Here is a 16989-nt window from a genome sequence, read left to right on the forward strand (position 1 = left end):
TTAAACATGTTCTTTTCATACACAAATATATACAACTTCGTTAGTAGTAAAAATGTAAATATTTTTTGGGATGTATACTTTTTTCCGCATCTCTGTACAAAAATCCCCAGTGTGCGACATAGACATAGCGCAGCGAATAAAGATCCATCGGCTACGTTGGCTGGGTCATGTCGTCCGAATGGATATAAACGCTCCGGCTCTGAAAGTATTCGATGCGGTACCAGGTGGTGGTAGCAGAGGAAGAGGTTGGTGAAATCAGGTGTAGAGGGACTTGGCTTCACTTGGTGTGTCCAACTGGCGCTGGTTAGCATGAGAAAGAAACAACTGGCGCGCTTTGTTAAACTCGGCCAAAATCGCGTAAGCGGTTGTCGCGTCAATTAAAAAGAAGAAGAAGAATGTGCGTTTTCCATTTTACCAATAAGTATGCTTTATTAACTAAGCCGATACAATCGTCCCCCACTTTAAAGTACAATTGGACTCTTAGTTTTCTTATATATTTGAAAAGGGAATTTCACCTTTACAATTTGAACTCAAACACTTTGAACGTAGCTAAAAACTTTTAAGGGGTAACACCACTCTACACGCGTAAAATAAACACGATTTTTAAAGAATTTGTTTGTATAGAAAGAAAGGGATAACAATCACTCTGATTTGGGAAGTTATTACTTATATACTAAAATACAAAACTACAAAGTTTGATCGAAAAATTTTTTCAAAATGGCGGCATTGGAGACATTTTTGTAATGTGGTTTCTCTTGAAGGAGCTCCGCGGCACGCAGCACAGAGGGTGCAAATTTTAATCTGAAACAAAGAAACATTTTTTTTCTTAATCTAGATAAGAATAGCTAGAGAAACACGTAGGGGATTTAAAAAATATTTATTTTTGTGGAATTAGCAAGCATTTGAAGGAAAAAACTCTATTTTGGACTAAAAAAACGGCACTTAAATAATTATAACAATCGTTTAAATTAATCTATCGAAAATCCCCTACGCTCTTCTCTTAAGAAGGTTATTATACAGACGTAGTGAAAAACCTGATTAAAAATATTTAAAATTGTTTGAGTTATGCTGCGTGCCAATTTCAGAAAACGTGTTTTGAGAAAAACGCGTTTAAAGTTTGGAAATTTGGAGAAGTCGTTAGGTAGCAGTCACTAACGCGTGGTTAAACGCTTAAAATATTTATGAAATAGACTTCGGTAACGTATAAAACTTTTTGTTCTGTATTTTAAAAGGTTCAAAGAATTTTTTAAGCTTATAAAAAAAAATCAATTTTTTGAAATTTCTACAGTGGTGTTACCCCTTAAGGGAACATCTAGTAGCCTTGCGTTTATCACCACTATAATGTGGCTTGCAAAATTAAAGGTTAGTTAAGAAAACGGCCCTTAATAAGGCCGAAGTTATGCCGATTGTTGTTACACCAAACACGAAAAAAGTTATCTCACCCTCACAACAAACGAAATTTGTTCGGCAAATGTGGTTTTACCATACGTGTATCGTAATGCAGCGTTTCAATGCTTTTCTGATAGAACTTTTGTGATTTTCTGTAGAAAATATGACATTTTTTGCATGTTCGTTCACCGAGCGAATGATATCATATTTTTTATTACCCATTTCAAAGCTTTTAGTGACTAGTACTACAATTAGTATTACTATATATGTATATATAATTGGCGCCCACACCCTTTTTGGGTGTTTGGCCGAGCTCCTCCTCCTATTTGTGGTGTGCGTCTTGATGTTGTTCCAGAAATGGAGTGACCAGCAGTTTCAAGCCGACTCAAAACGGCAGATATTTTAATGAGGCGCTTTTTCATGGCAGAAATTCACTCGGAGGTTTGCCATTGCCTGCCGAGGGGCGACCGCTATTTGAAAAATGTTTTCTTAATTTTAGTGTTTCACCGAGATTCGAACCAACGTTCTCTCTGTGAATTTCGAATGGTAATCAGGCACCTACCTATTCGGCTACGGCGGCCGCGACTACAATTAGTATTGCCAATAAGATAAAAGCAATGCTAAAACTAAATTTCAGTTTTCCAAAATGTTACAAACGTCAGTCAGCAAAACCACGACCAAAAGCAAATTAAAGTTGGCATTAATGGATTAGTTGGCGGACTTTCTTTTGATTATTATTCGTTGACAATTGCAAATTTAAACTACAATTTGAATGGTTTGATTTAAATTCCCGGTTTTAGTTCCGAGTTAAAAATATAGCCATACAAGTTTTTGAAGTGAAAACTTCTTTAGAATCGTTGGGAGTGATTTGAGGAAAAGTGAAACGAAAAAGCGACCCTCTTGGCTACGAAGCGTTATATTATATGTTGATATAAACGTAGCGACGAACTAAATAAAAATAACTTTTATTTTTTCTTGTGATTCGAACCAAGGATTTTGGATCGGAAGCTCACATTGCTAGTCGCTCGGCTACCGCGCCATGCTGTCGTCGCTGGCCTGAAAGTTATTTAGTTACGAAGCGTTATATTATATGTTGATATAAATAATTTTTGTGAGCGTGTAATTCTCAAAAGGTTTATTAGAAAATCTATTGACTAGGTAGTGTGGTATCTGTTCTTATCAGCTTAACATCTGATAGATCCTCCATCGGAGGACAACAAATGTTAAACTGATTTTTGGAAATGGGCGGAGTGTTTTAGGGACTTGCTCTCCACCTCTGCCACGGGTTGGCCCGGTATTGCAGTACCGCCGGGATTTCGGCCTTGAATAAATACAAGAAGAAATATACTAATACATTTAGCTTTGGTGGGAAGAGGCATAAATTTTTATATGAATACAAGTAGACGAAAATGGATTTTTTTTTTTTTTTTGAAATTTGCATTGTAGGACATTTCTGATTATTTATTGAAAACAGTTTTTTGGTTTAGATACTGAAAGTCAGTTTAAGTGAATCGGTATAAATATTTCGTACATTAATTTTTGTGAGCGTGTAATTCTCAAAAGGTTTATTAGAAAATGTAATGACAAGGTAGTTTGTTGGTTGTGTATGGTTATCGCTTCTCGGCCTTATGGCTAAGATCAAATTGATCAAATGGGGGGGAGTGTTTTAGGAGCTTGCTCCACCTCTGCCACGGGTTGGCCCGTTATTGCAGTACCGCCGGGATTTCGGCCTTGAATAAATACAAGAAGAAATATACAAATACATTTAGCTTTGGTGGGAAGAGACATACATTTTTATATGAATACAAGTAGACGAAAATGGAAGAAATTTGTAAGTCTGTTTCTTCGGTCCGTTTGGGTATTTTTTTTGACAACATCGAAACCAAAGCATTTGTATCATATTTTATCTATCATAAGCCACTCGTACATTTGTTGAAATTGAAAACATTGAGGATGAATAATGATAAAATGAAGAAAATAAAATATGAACTTTATAGCAATATTATAATGAACCTATAATTATCCCGCTCCTAATGCTGCTTTCGTCTTATTCTCTCTCAGTTTGTTTTACGGAAGGTTTCACTTCTATCGAGTCTAACCGTTAGACTGGTATTTTTTTTTATTTCAAATTATGTTAGAAAAGTTGAAAATATTCATCCAAATGGTAAAAGTGGTTTATTTGTTAATTTTAGTTCAAACTAAGTTTCCATGTAATTTGTCTACCAGAATATTTCAAATGCTCAGCAATTATTTGTAATCAATGAACAAATTTCGACAAGAAATTCTTCAAAAGGTTTTAGTTTTCTTTCATTGATAACCGTCCAGATTTTTTCAATATATTTCTAACCCTAAACTTTATACTTCTTAACAAAACAACTTTCGTTTTCTTCGACCTTTCGCACGCTTTCAAAATCAACATTCAGCTAAGTATCAAAAAATGCCAAATGCATCATAAAACATAATTGCAGTATAATCTTACATAATTGCAGTATGGATCTGTACTAAATGTGATAAGTAAATTTCTGTAATAACTTAAACTTTTCATAAAATAAGTGGCATAAGAAATACGAATTTTGCAATAAAAAAAAGCCACTCTGTAGTAAAATCAATGAAGTTTCAATTGTTTAATCTTCTGATTACCCTGTGGCTAACATCTTTAGGGCCTCCGCACACGGCTCGTATCGTCAGCGGCACCACATTATTTCTTTTTTGTACACAATGCAACTAGCTATCGTAAAAGTAGGAGTTGTCAATATGGCGAGCGATGAATTTATTTTATTGTATTATCTTCTCCATCGGAGGAGAAATAAAAGTATAAGGAGGCACTGGGTGCATCTGCACATTAGGAATAACTCAAACAACAGATTTTTCATTGCGTCAAGGGAGTTACAAGAGGATAATTAGAAAATTTCAGACTTTTGCTTACACAAATGATTACTATGATTATAAATTTCAGACATTTTACAGAATGTCGGAAACTGTTTCTAAGGAGTTTGTAGAAATTTTGAAGCCGACTATTGGAAAACAAAATATTGACACTGAAAATCAAAAATAAACTACAAGCGTACAGGATATTTGACGACTCTGTTGTACGATAAGCGTCATGCTGCATGCTTCCTGTGACGAGTACGAGTAGTTGACGACCCGTGTGTGGTTCGCCATTTGAACACAAGTGCGCGACAAATTTGTCACATACGCTACGATGACGATACGACCCGTGTGCGGATGTCCTTAAGGTACCCTTAAAGAGATGCGGTTCGCTGCGGTAAAAACTATACCACAGCAAGAAGAGTTGTATCTGCTTACATGAGGATTTAATAATTCATTATCTGAGCTTGATAAGCTCATCACAAAACTATTCAAAACAAATAAATATTGCCTCGCAAGGCAATTTTAACTTGTACGAGACAAAGATTTTTCACTTGTAAAAAATTATAAATTATAAGGTGGGCAACAGCCGGTTCTTAAATTTGAAATAACGTTAGGTTAAGAAGAAATTTTACAACAAAAATAAAACTCAACGTTAAAGGGTTCCACTTATTTCGTATGTTTAGGTAAACTTGAGTATTTGTAGAGTTTTATGAATTTTTGTACTAACTAATATTTAAGGGTTAGCCAGTGTGCTAATTAAGTTAGGTTTGTATTGTATATATCTCCTATAAATAATAATAATATTTAAGGGGTAATTACGAACGCAAATCAGCCACCGTCGACGTCGTCGTAAAATGCATGGTCATCATGGTCTCTAATCCCAAGGCTCCTTCTTCCTTCCCTTCTCTTTTCTCCTGTCCCATGTATGGCATCACAACGGACGAATTTTCAATATTTGTCCAAGTATGCCCTAAGCCATATAACCTAACCTAAGGGGTAACCTTTTTGCTTTAAAACTGTTTTCATCTGAAACCGTACAGAAAAGTTTTTTGGTATATTCGAGTGTTATTTTCTCCCACTCTTATTGTAACGCCCTGCCGGCTTGCTCCACGAATTCTCAATTACATTGAGATCTGGCGATTGCGCTGGCGTTTCTACCGCATGGGGATAGTTCCAGATAAGCCATGATTGAACAAAATTCTATTTGTGCTTGGAGTCAATGCCTTGAAAGAATCAAAGTCAATCAACCATAGTTGAAAAATAAATTTCCGACCCCTACTGATGACTTACAGCCCTGTTTCATAATGCGACCTCCACTGTGTGTTACACTTCCTCGCAAGTTCTTAGGCTACAACTCTAAATTAGGTTGGCACCAGAAAAATGTCTTTTCGTCGATGTCAAAAAGATTACATTTACTTTCATCAGCAAACAATAACGTCATTCCAAAGAATTTCGTCTCTATTAACTTGACTTTTGGACTTTATATTTCGCGCACTAACAAATGTTGTTTTTTTTTTTAGCTATTCTTCCATGAAAATCAACATTACGGAGAATTCTACTGATCAAATTCTGCTGATCAGTTTTGCTAGAGTACTTTTGGTTGACTGGGTCTTTCCTGATTTTCCCCCAAATGATTTAGAGCAGCATTAAAAAACATGTCGCTGTTTGCAAGGCGTGATATTGGCACCAATAACAATAAAAGCTCGCACACGAAAGAAGAGCTGAAGTCCTTTTATGCTGTTTTCGTTTTTGACGTGATAACGTCTTATAATTCGATTTAGCCGGCTGCACGCACGAAAAAATGCCGTTACCTTGCTCATTAGTGTTACCTTGCTCATTGCCGTTACCTTGAATGAACTGCAAGCGAAAGCGCAAAACGAACAAAGTAAACGAACGGCAACGTTCGACATCTTGCTCTCTCCTACTTAAGTGAGCGTATATATGTATGTATATGCGCATATGTACATATATAAATTCACGTATTTGTATTTGCATATGCCTTCTTATTGATTATTATTAATTTGATTCACTTGAAGAATTTAAAATAAAACAAAGTTTGTTAATAATACCTGTTGTTTTAATGTTATTATTATTAATTTTTTATTATATATGAAGGAAAAAATGTATGGTAATATTTACCATATACCTTATAAGATATGTTGTATACTAATATATGTATATAAACATGCATATACATATACAATTTCGCGGAATTTTCAAAAAGAATAAATCTATATGTAAAGATGCATACAAATCATATGGACATATCAAATATACGAATCTATTCCGTACGCAAGCAAATATAAGCTAATGTGCTTGAACTGCAAGCGAGAGCGCGGAACGAACGACAAAGAGCACAATCGGTCCCCGCGTTCGGCAACGTTCGACATCTGGCTCTGTCCTACTTGAGTGAGCGTATATATGTATGTATATGTATGTATATGGGCATTTGTTTATAAATTCACATATTTGTATTTGCATATGCCTCCTTCCTGTGTGCATGGTAATGAACCATTTCTCTGTTGAGAATAGGACGATGATAGAAAAAGTAGGAAATGAAAGGGAGTGTTTCGAGTGTAAAGTGTTGTTGACTTATTAACGTCTGATGCACAATCGAAATTGAAGATATCTTTCATGAATTTGATAAATGTTTCGTCATTTTTCACGTTTGTGTAAATGTAACTTGACCTATTCCATTGCAATTCCATTTACCTCCTCCTCTATATCCATACAAAATATCTATCAAACAAATAAAATTAAAATTTTGTTTTGAAAATTGCAACCATTCCATCAATATTTTCTTATGACGTTGTCACGTTAAACTATCGTCAGTAAACCGACTTTACAGACAACCTCTTTTTGCTGAAAATATTCTTCTTAAATTGATTTCAATTTACTTGTTGGTGCTTATAATTCAAACGTTACAACGTTTGCTTGAAAATATAACTTAAATAAGAAATTTTGTACATTTTCTTTTAAATAAAGAATCACAAGAAATAGCTCTGAGGCACTGTATATCCGGCCAAGGACCGTTACTCTAGCAGCATTCGCCGAACATAATGGGTAATGTTTATGCTGGGACAACAACAACAATAGTTTTGTGGTACCATTAATCCACACAAAGCAATATAATATCTGATGTTTGGTGGTTTGAATGTCAAAATTACTTGCTTTATTTTATTTTATTTTTTCATTTGTTTGTTTACATGTTGTGATATATTTCATATAAAACGTTATTGGATAATAATATTGAAGTGTATCTATGCCATAAGGCCGCCGTAGGCGAATGAGTTGGTGTGTGACTACCATTTGGCATTCACAGAACGTAGATTCGAATCTCCGTAAAACTCCAAAATGAAGACAATGTTGTTTCTATTAGCGCTCGCCCCTCGGCAGGCAATGGCAACCCTCCGAGTGTATTTCTGGCATGGAAAAGCAAACAACTTATCTTCCGTTCGAAGCCGACTTAAAATTCTAACAAATATTTACTAAGCTATTTTTATTTCAGCCACTCGGTCTTGTGTTTCAATTGCAATGCGTTTCACCATATTCTCTTTTTCGTTTAATGTCAAAACTCTGGCAGCTCCGATTCGATCATATGTTTTCTGGGCAGCATTGATTCAACGCAAAGCAAAGTAAATCAAAGAACATTAATTCCGTCAAAGTGCACGCAAATTTTTCCTATTTTTTCGTTTACAACAGAAATTTAGATTTAGTTAAAACATTTCGCAAAATAATAACACGCAAACAGAATAGTAAAAAAACGAAAAGGCGGAAATAAATGCAAATTCCCAAGTAAAGCCAATTCAGGGTCGAGTGCGACGTAAACTGTGATAAGTACACCGAATCGAATCCGTGCATTATTAGCAGCTGCAGTCGGCAGCAGGAAAAAAGTGAACGTAATTCACGGATGGGTCATGCAGCCGTGGCCAGGACAACTTCAAAAGCAGTCAAATTATACGAGAAAGCGAGTTTATCGGAAACTAATTTTTTGTGTGAACTAAAAATTTGGCACGTTTCTCGGTCTTCTTTCATATTTGCGGCGGTCAAGTGAAGTTGCGTCACTGCCGGTTTTCGTGCTGACTCAAGTAACTTAGACAGAAATTTGGTGCATAGTTTAACGTGTTTGCAGTTCAGTTCACGCCTTAAATCGGAATTATTCTCCCTCAAGAAATGTCTACAACGCTAGAAGGAACGCTTAGTAAATGGACAAATGTCATGAAAGGTTGGCAATATCGCTTCTTCGTGCTCGACGAAAATGCTGGTTTATTGTCCTACTATACGGTGAGTTGTGACCTTGAATACTAGCCAAAAATTAAAGCTATTGGTTAGGTATAGCGGGCATAAAAAGTGAAAAACTCGGTGCGTAATTAAGGGTGCGGCGCGAGATAAGACCAACATTAAATGAAGTATCTGAACATACATATGTGCGAACCACTGCACAGAGCATTCGATTGCCCATTGCACGTTATCAGTCATTACATATGAATGCATGTGTAAGCAAACAACTTGCAAGCAGTGTTACCCAAACTGAAGCCACTAATAACGAGTTGATTTGCTAAATCATAATGTATGTATGTATGTAGCTAAGAGAATATTGGATTTTTAAAATTCATGTATGTAACGAATTGTGATTGCTTGTATATGGAGTTATCTTATCTGGTCTGCACAACCCTTTGTTATAAAAAATCACCTACCTTGTACCTACTTTATTTAGGATTTCGATTTTATATGCTCATTTTTAATAAAACTGGTTGTGTATTATTGACTGAAGACAACAATTAGAGCAATTAACTTAAATGAAGATAAGGAAGTCTCTAATTCTTTATAAATACCTGCAAAGCATATTAACAAAATGTCGGCAAGAGCGAAGGTGTGTAATTTGAAACAAAGTAGAGAGCTAATTAATCGTCAGTGATAAACATTTGCGCCGATATTGCCCATAGATGTTGTTGCAAAAGAGAAAGAAAGCACAGAACTATAAAGATAGGGAGCTAACGTTTTCAAAAAGAAACGAAGCTACTCATGTAAAAGACGTAGTTACTTAATTCTTTATGGGTATTGAATATTGAAGACGTTTATAGTTTTTTGATTGTTAGGATTAAAAAAATAATGGTCGTAGCAATGCGCCGAAACCACAGCTTTTTAAATCAGTTGGGTAAAGTGTTCAAAGTTGGGCGATGGCTTCCCCCTTTCTCTTCACTACTGAGGTCGGTTACGAAAAATGTTATAACCAAATCTGATTCTGCAGAGAAACCGGTATTACACTGTCGCATGAGTAACCTTACTGCGGTAGTTCTTAGTGTAGAAGGAGCGCGGTATTCCACATCCTTTTATACACTACTTTCAGATTATCTCTTTTCTGAACGGTCAAGCCAATCAAAACAAGGATTTTTCTTGGGTTCGATAACCTCGCATTACGATGATGAATACATAATTATTTAGACTGTATCGAGTACTAAACTTTATCCGTCTTGTATATGATATAGCAGTTTCCGTTTTGTCAATCCCAGCAGAGGTAAGATAATAGATTATATGGAGGGCAGTAGGAATACCACAATACCGTATTTCTTTGCAAAGTCGTTCACGCCTCCACAATCACAGTCACCCATAAAACTACAAACTTCCGTGAATAAGTTAGTTAACATAATGTAAAATCCTGTTACAAATAAGTGCAACACTACTAATACTGCTGAAGTAGTAGTAAGTAGTAAATTAAGTTATCTAGACATCGAAACTTTCTGATTCTGCTTATCAAATAGAAAATGTGTAAATTTACATATAAGTATATATTTCCTCTTATCATTTTGTAGGATCCTGTGATTTTGTACTTAGTACATATATGTATAGGTATGCTAAAATAAATTCTGATTACAAAATAATGAAATATCAGGAAATATTAGCTACTCTTATTGCTAGCTTTGTAAGCCTTCCTGTAGAAGTCATAAAAACCATAGAATATGGCAAGGACCACAAAAGCATAATAGCCAACCACTAACGGTGCTATTACGCAGCGACAAGATATAACACCCGCGTGCACAAGAATTAGGACGAATTGTATCATTTGAATGGTAGTAATCGATTTCTTGACTGGTGTTAAACCTTTCACAATATTCTCGTCGCACACAGCTGCAATCAAGTAGTAGGCATACATAAACACATGAACAGTGCAATTGAGCAGCAGCGGATACAAAGCAGAGCCTCCTGTGAATCGACAAACATAATCAGAATCTCAGAATGAATGATGGAAAGTAAATGCATTTTCAATTACCTCTATAATTGACAAGCAAGAGATAGATCAGTGTAATGGTTGAGCAATGATGAAATACATGAAGATAGGACACCTGATTCTGCTTCTTACGCAAGACAAATACAATCGTTTCTGAAAGCTCACTAATTTTTAGCCAGAAGGTGAAATATGTGACGCGATTAAACAGATATTCCGCATGTGTATTCGACTCGAACATATAACACTCCCAGAATTGAAATATCTTTGTTGATGTGATGCGAAAAATCTGTAAATGAAATCAAAGCGAAATTTATGTATGTATGTGGCTATTATTCGGCGTGTGACCAAAAGTAAATTGATTACCTCACTGATAATGTAAATACAGGAGATCATTTGCGCCGAATTGTATACTACAATATATGTCTTTAGTTGATAGGGTGCTCTCTCTTTCATGTAACTGCAAATGCAAAAGTGTGTGCATGAATATTCATGGAAATTAAATAAAATCAAGTGACAATTATACAGCTTAAAGGCTATGACATATGAAATGCAAAACGAAATCTGTTCCTAGGCGTAGGTACTAAATAAGTGCTTTGTCACTAGTTGCGGTTTAACATAAATTATTAGATTTTCTTGATTTGCACGCATGCTTCCTGAATAGTGATTTAAATTAACTTTATTGCTAGTCAAAATACTTGCATTTGTTAATGCTTAAAAATTTCTTTCATGCTATTAACGTTTGGTTGCCTAGCGCTGAACTGGGAAAGTTCTTTGTGTTATAGAATTTATGCGACTCGAATTTTAAAGTACTCGCACCCAATTTGCAATCAAATGCTAATTTAGTGAGGGCGAGGGAATAAAATTCATATGGATGTGTGAATGTATGTGTATAACAATAAAAAAGGTAACCGTATCCACGAAAAATGCACACAATCCGAGCATAAACGGACAATTCTACATTTCAGATGATATTCTATCCAATTCCGTTTTTTAAACATACGAAATCTCAGGTACTCATTAGAGCTTTACCCGTGGATATCTTAGATGTTAGACTTTTACAGATTAGCAATTTAGAAAGCGGTTAATAAATCCATGGAAACAAAAAGGCTTGTGCGATATTTTCAGTAGTGGCCAGACACATGCTTCTCCAGGTTTTCGTACAGAGGATTTTTTATAAGGAGAAGCTGAAAGCCCTTCTGAGTCACACGATAATTCGAGAACAGCGTTGTTTCGGTTGTTGTACCAGTATAAACATTCCCCATACATATGTACATACGGTGAATGCTGCTGAAGTCAAAGTCCAGCCTAATATAAAGGAGGGTCGTTCCGGTTACGTAGAACCGGCTGTTGTGGGAACTTACGTTATTTCGGTTTAACGTTCCGCTTTCGTATCTACCGTATGGACATCATAGCTTATCGTTTATTTTAATTACAGTAGATTTCTTGAAGAAAATATATTTGGATTGGCTTCACGCTTGCAAGGTAATGCGCATCTTTATCTACTCCAAGTCCTTGCTGCCATTCAGAATAAGTTTAATTTTTGTTTCGCTTAGCAAGAGGTATGCGCTCAAGCTAGGGAGCTGTGTGATTGCAATAGTGCGTATACGAGTATGTATCCCTGGTTGGATATTTGGCCGAGGTACATCTCCAATCTTTGGTTTGCGTCTTCATGTTTTTCTACAAATGGAGGCAGCTACAGTTTCATGCCGCCTTCGGACGGCCGATGGTTTTTATTATGAGGGTTTTTATGGTAGAAATACACTAGGAGGTTTGCCATTGTCAGCCAAGCAGTGAACTTAAGGAAAACCCTGTTCTATCATTTCATTTGTCATGCCCTGGGTTTGTAACCCGGGCTTTAGTGGGTTTTGTTCGTTTATGCATTCTATCAATTAATTATTCAATTTTTAACTATTATTTGTTTTATTAAAAATCTTTATTTAGTTAATATGAAAAATTATTTTGGGGAATGTCTTGAGATCATTCCAATGTAACTCTAAATACTTTATAACACAGAAATAGAGCGTGAAAAAATCCTCTTGAATCGTTTTTAGTATTCACAGAAAACTGGTACGTTGAAATACGTATGTAAGTTACATTTTTCATTAAAAAGGATATTTTTAATTGTTCTATCAGTGGCACTTACTTTGGTACGATTGCATAAATTAGCAACAGATACGCGGCTATAACTGCAACTATGAAGTTGGGCGCCCGCAAACCGAACCACTCGTTCAACTCATGAGCTGAAATCATTCCAAAAATTCATAAAAATAAATGTTTATTTAGAGAAAATTCAAAATCTCCAGTATGGCTAAAATTTACTTATTGTATTTTATCATTAAACAAAGTCAAGGGCTTTTGTTAATACTAACAGGTGAAACTGTAGTCCACTTCGTTGATTTTCTCAATTACTTCCATTTTTCTTTATGTTTTTGAAATTTAATCACACATGCACACACAAAAATACTGTTTTGAAAACTATTTAATTACGGATGGCAAAAAAGTGCTCGCCAAGGTTACTCCTTTTCCGATCCTTTCTTATCCTTGTGACTTTTAATTCTCTTATCAGCTATTCAAATATTTTTGTATGGCACTCTTCAAGCAACAAAACTCGCTGGACTGCCACCACCAAATGGAGAATGATTGAAATGAAGCAAATTCAATAACCCTGAGCTATACTTTGGTGGTTAGCAAAGCCTAGAGTCTATTATGAAATCGAAATTATATGAAATACGACCATTGAATGTAGTATGTATGTATGTATGCGCTTGTGTGTCTGGATGTATTTATACGCATATTAATGTAAGCACGGCTTTCAATCATGAACTTCCTATTTCCATGCGGTGTTGAACTTTAACGCTATTTCAGTATTGCATTTTTAATTAGTGCAATTAGAGTAGTCCACACACACGCATAACATGTAAATACATACATATATATGATAGAGTCCGAAGAACATTGGTCCGCTGTATGTAATATGGCAAAAATAGTAATCTCCAACCTGTGTCGCGCTGAGCAACAGCGCAAATCTTCATGAAGAGGCAATAGGCCGCTCCCCCTCCCGTGAAGTACTACTTAACGGTTGTCCCGCGGGAGGGAACTGAGCTGGGGTGGGTTTTTAGTGGGTGAGCCGAAAGGCAAGTCTCACACTTTTCGGCTTTCAATGCTTTGTGTCACCTCCATCAAAAAAAAAAAAAAAAAAAAAAAATACATATGAACACTCGTGCACAATCACAGAACGACAAGTGTGCTTTCGATTAACGCCAAATGTTTCATCAGCCAAAGGATTGTGGAGAATTTGGGGAAATAATTTAGCATAAAATTCAATCAGACACCCGAGTCCACGCGAGCTGCAGAACTAATAGAAATTAATTCCATTTTCTAACTATTTGCATAACACACACATAGTACTTGCATGTGTGTGTGTGTGTCGGTAATTCAGTAATTAGGGCAAACGACCATCGATTCATTCTTTTCATTGTACAATTCACCTCATTTAACTTATTTGCTTTTGTTGTTGTTTTCACGCTTCCACATGTTTGTTGGCGCCCATTTCAAACAGCGACTTTCCTAGGGCTTTCTGCCTTCTATTACGTATTTAGGTGATTGCAGCATTTCAGATGTCCATCTGAGTATCGGCCACACTCGTAGGAACTTGATTCGATTACTTTATTGATTTTAATTGCAATGAAATACTTTGATACTCATTACATTGTTAACATGTTTATGTTGTGTGTGCATATGTATGTTTGTGTGCATGTGTATTGTAATATTCTCATTTAAATCCCTTTTATTTTGATTCGCAGTCGAAGGAGAAAATGATGAAGGGTGTGCGTCGCGGTTGTGTTCGGCTCAAGGATGCGGTAATCGGCATAGATGATCAAGAGGACAACACCTTTACCATAACAGTGGATCACAAGACATTTCATTTTCAGGTGAGTGTTGGGGATATTCTAAAATGTTTGCGATGCTGGCCCGAATTATGTACACATCGCTCATTTGTGGTAAGAGTGTCATATCCCAGGTCTACCGCTAGGTGGCACTGCGGTAGACATATTTCGCAAAACTGTATTTGTGGCCCAATTCGATTCATACTCAGTTATAACTAGAGATCGGATTTTTATGCAAATTGAATTATTATGATGAGTTTCTACCTAGGTGCGAACTTCATGTGATGTTAAACAAAATATGCGCTTGCATAAGAATTCGATGTCTAGTTATAACAAACTTGTTGTATATTAGCTGCATTAGGAGGACTATATTTGAAAAAAAGGACCATAAACTCCTAGCTCCGTTCAATCTTAACTGAAGTTTACGCTAAAGTGCAGTTAAATGCCTAAATTGACAGGCAATTTTTGTTCATTCAAAACAAGTAAGCTCTATTTAAGTACGTAGCTAACTCAGCTTTGCTAGCTTAACGAAAAATGGCATCGAGTATTAGTAGGTAATGCATTTTTATGAGATATTTTTCAGCCGAAGCCAGAGCCGTAACCATATAAAAAAACAAGCATCATTAAATATTGTGATTTATATAACCTTTTGCTGTTCGTGCTATTTTGTAATAATTCTTACTAATTTCATATTTTATAACAGAACTCAGATAATCAGTAATAGCAGAAGAACAGCTGATTTGTTTTTCTTTTTGGTGGTTTCCATGTCAAAGTGATTTGCTTTATTTAAATTCTGATTGATATTTGGGAAAAATAATCAGCTGAGTTGGACATTTAAACCACCAAATCCCAAAACAAAATACATATAAATTTTGTTTTTGTACTACCACTACCATCTTGTATGAATTCGCCATGCCTAGTAAGCGAACTTTAAATGTAAACAAAAATCAGATGTTTGATAAACCTGTCACAATGGGTCCGTTACGTCCTATGCGATAGCGCAGTTGACTAACGTAACGTATAGAACTTACCGTAGTGCCACAATGAAAGTTTGCTGATGCTTATAAGCAAACAAAAAACAGATATTCTTGTCGTGAAAGCAAATATTGTATTTCGGGGTGTATGAACAGATTTTTGTTGGTTGGGAAATATATTATAAAATGAATGCTTATTGAAGCGAAGGAGGGTTTTAATAGCATTTATGGAAGTCATAGACGGTGGGTCCGGCCATAACTTCGAAATTGTGACGCGCATTCAACTTGGTTAAGCCCAGCCGTTTCTTTACGCTTTCAAGCTTATACTGAAAAGATAAAGGTGCATTACATTGGCTCAAGTAATTTAAATTCCATTTACATATTTTCTGCATTTAATTTGATATAATAAAATACCCATTGATAAAAATTTTCGCAACACAAAATTGTTGTACTTTAATCACACATAATCCATTTTGCTGTCAGCCAAATTCGTTGCTGCAACGGGCCTATTGTGACTGGCTTATGATATGACGGGAATGCTTGATATTTCTAAAGCGACGGTTTGTTTTAATTACTCTAAACGGTCCAACTTTCTGTATAGATTTTGACATTCTACGGACCACAAGCAAAAACAAAATGCATTGCGCTTGGAGTTTTTGCTCTACTGGTACTAGCTGTCACACATCTATTAATGTGAAGCGCAGATACTTACCTCTTGGATAGCGAACAACTGATTAGGTAAATATGCTTACGCTATCTCAGATAAGCGTCTAATCAGGCCGAGTTATTGTGCAAAGTTATGGCACATGAAATTGTGAATGCTAATCCAAAAGGTATATATGTATGTATATGGAAAGGGAAACAAGTTTACTTTACATTCCTTTTTCGGCTCAAATAAATTTCTAAGGTACAACGAGTTACAAATCATCCGAAATGTGTTTTTATGCGGAAGGGAAGAAAAATAATAAAATTCCAAATAAGTTTAACATAAAAAAGGTAAAGAAAAAGCAAAAAAAACTAAATATAAAAAACACAATAGAAATAGAAGTAGAGAGAAGGATAGAGATAAGAATAGGGACATAAAAACATAAATTGCATTGGTCGTATTTTCGACCGCGAACGATGCTAGTATCAGAAAATGCGTATTAACATCAATAATAAAAAAATTACTTTACACCGCAAAAATCTGCATGCCTATATAAATATATATAAATAGTTGCTGTAGCTGTTTATCTTAACAACTTGGTTGCGTTAAATGATAATCATTCTAACGTTTTTCACTTGCTCTCTCTGTTTCTCTCTACCAAAAACACAACACGCACTCTACACCCACCCAATGAACTCGCCACAGGCGCAACACAGCGAAGAGCGCGAAAAGTGGGTTAGACGACTTGAGGACACCATACGACGGCATGCGAACCGCACTCGTCTGTGGGACAATCAAAGCACTTTCTACCTTGGCGGATATCAAAAGGATGTGATAGGCAACAAACGTGCCAACCACTTGGAATTACTCAGCCGACGTGTATCGGAGGCGGACGCGTATTTGCAGTTAATCATCGAGCAGACGAATGTGAGTGGGGGGAAACGTGTATATTTACAATGAAATACGAAAATTAAACCAAATTAAATTTAATAA

The 16989-nt window shown here is 35.8% G+C and overlaps 2 protein-coding genes, 1 non-coding gene and 1 pseudogene across 4 annotated transcripts in view; 3 read left to right on the plus strand and 1 right to left on the minus strand.

The window, feature by feature from the left end:
• Nucleotides 1–2523: 2523 nt before the first annotated feature.
• On the plus strand, nt 2524–2719 carry LOC129246647 (U2 spliceosomal RNA). The gene has a single exon (XR_008582512.1). It is a non-coding gene; the product is annotated as a U2 spliceosomal RNA (small nuclear RNA).
• A 282-nt stretch (nt 2720–3001) lies between these two features.
• On the plus strand, nt 3002–3128 carry LOC129246603 (U2 spliceosomal RNA; annotated as a pseudogene).
• A 4751-nt stretch (nt 3129–7879) lies between these two features.
• The window catches only part of LOC129246311 (oxysterol-binding protein-related protein 9), a 28276-nt gene continuing 19166 nt past the window's right edge, over nt 7880–16989 (plus strand). For both annotated transcript variants that reach the window (XM_054885022.1, XM_054885023.1), the window contains exons 1-3: nt 7880–8544; nt 14293–14421; nt 16702–16923. In XM_054885022.1, coding sequence (XP_054740997.1) covers nt 8434–8544; nt 14293–14421; nt 16702–16923 — 462 coding nt within the window. In that variant the 5' untranslated portion in view covers nt 7880–8433. The remainder of the gene's footprint in view (nt 8545–14292; nt 14422–16701; nt 16924–16989) is intronic.
• Nucleotides 10031–13118, minus strand: LOC129246313 (elongation of very long chain fatty acids protein 4). Its single transcript, XM_054885030.1, has 5 exons — nt 12859–13118; nt 12633–12729; nt 10853–10946; nt 10532–10775; nt 10031–10464 (listed from the first exon to the last, which is right to left on the minus strand). The coding sequence occupies exons 1-5, from the start codon at nt 12902–12904 to the stop codon at nt 10160–10162; spliced, it is 786 nt and encodes a 261-aa protein (XP_054741005.1). The 5' UTR covers nt 12905–13118; the 3' UTR covers nt 10031–10159.

The sequence above is a fragment of the Anastrepha obliqua genome, chromosome 4, assembly GCF_027943255.1.
Source record: "Anastrepha obliqua isolate idAnaObli1 chromosome 4, idAnaObli1_1.0, whole genome shotgun sequence".
Taxonomy (NCBI): domain Eukaryota; kingdom Metazoa; phylum Arthropoda; class Insecta; order Diptera; family Tephritidae; genus Anastrepha; species Anastrepha obliqua.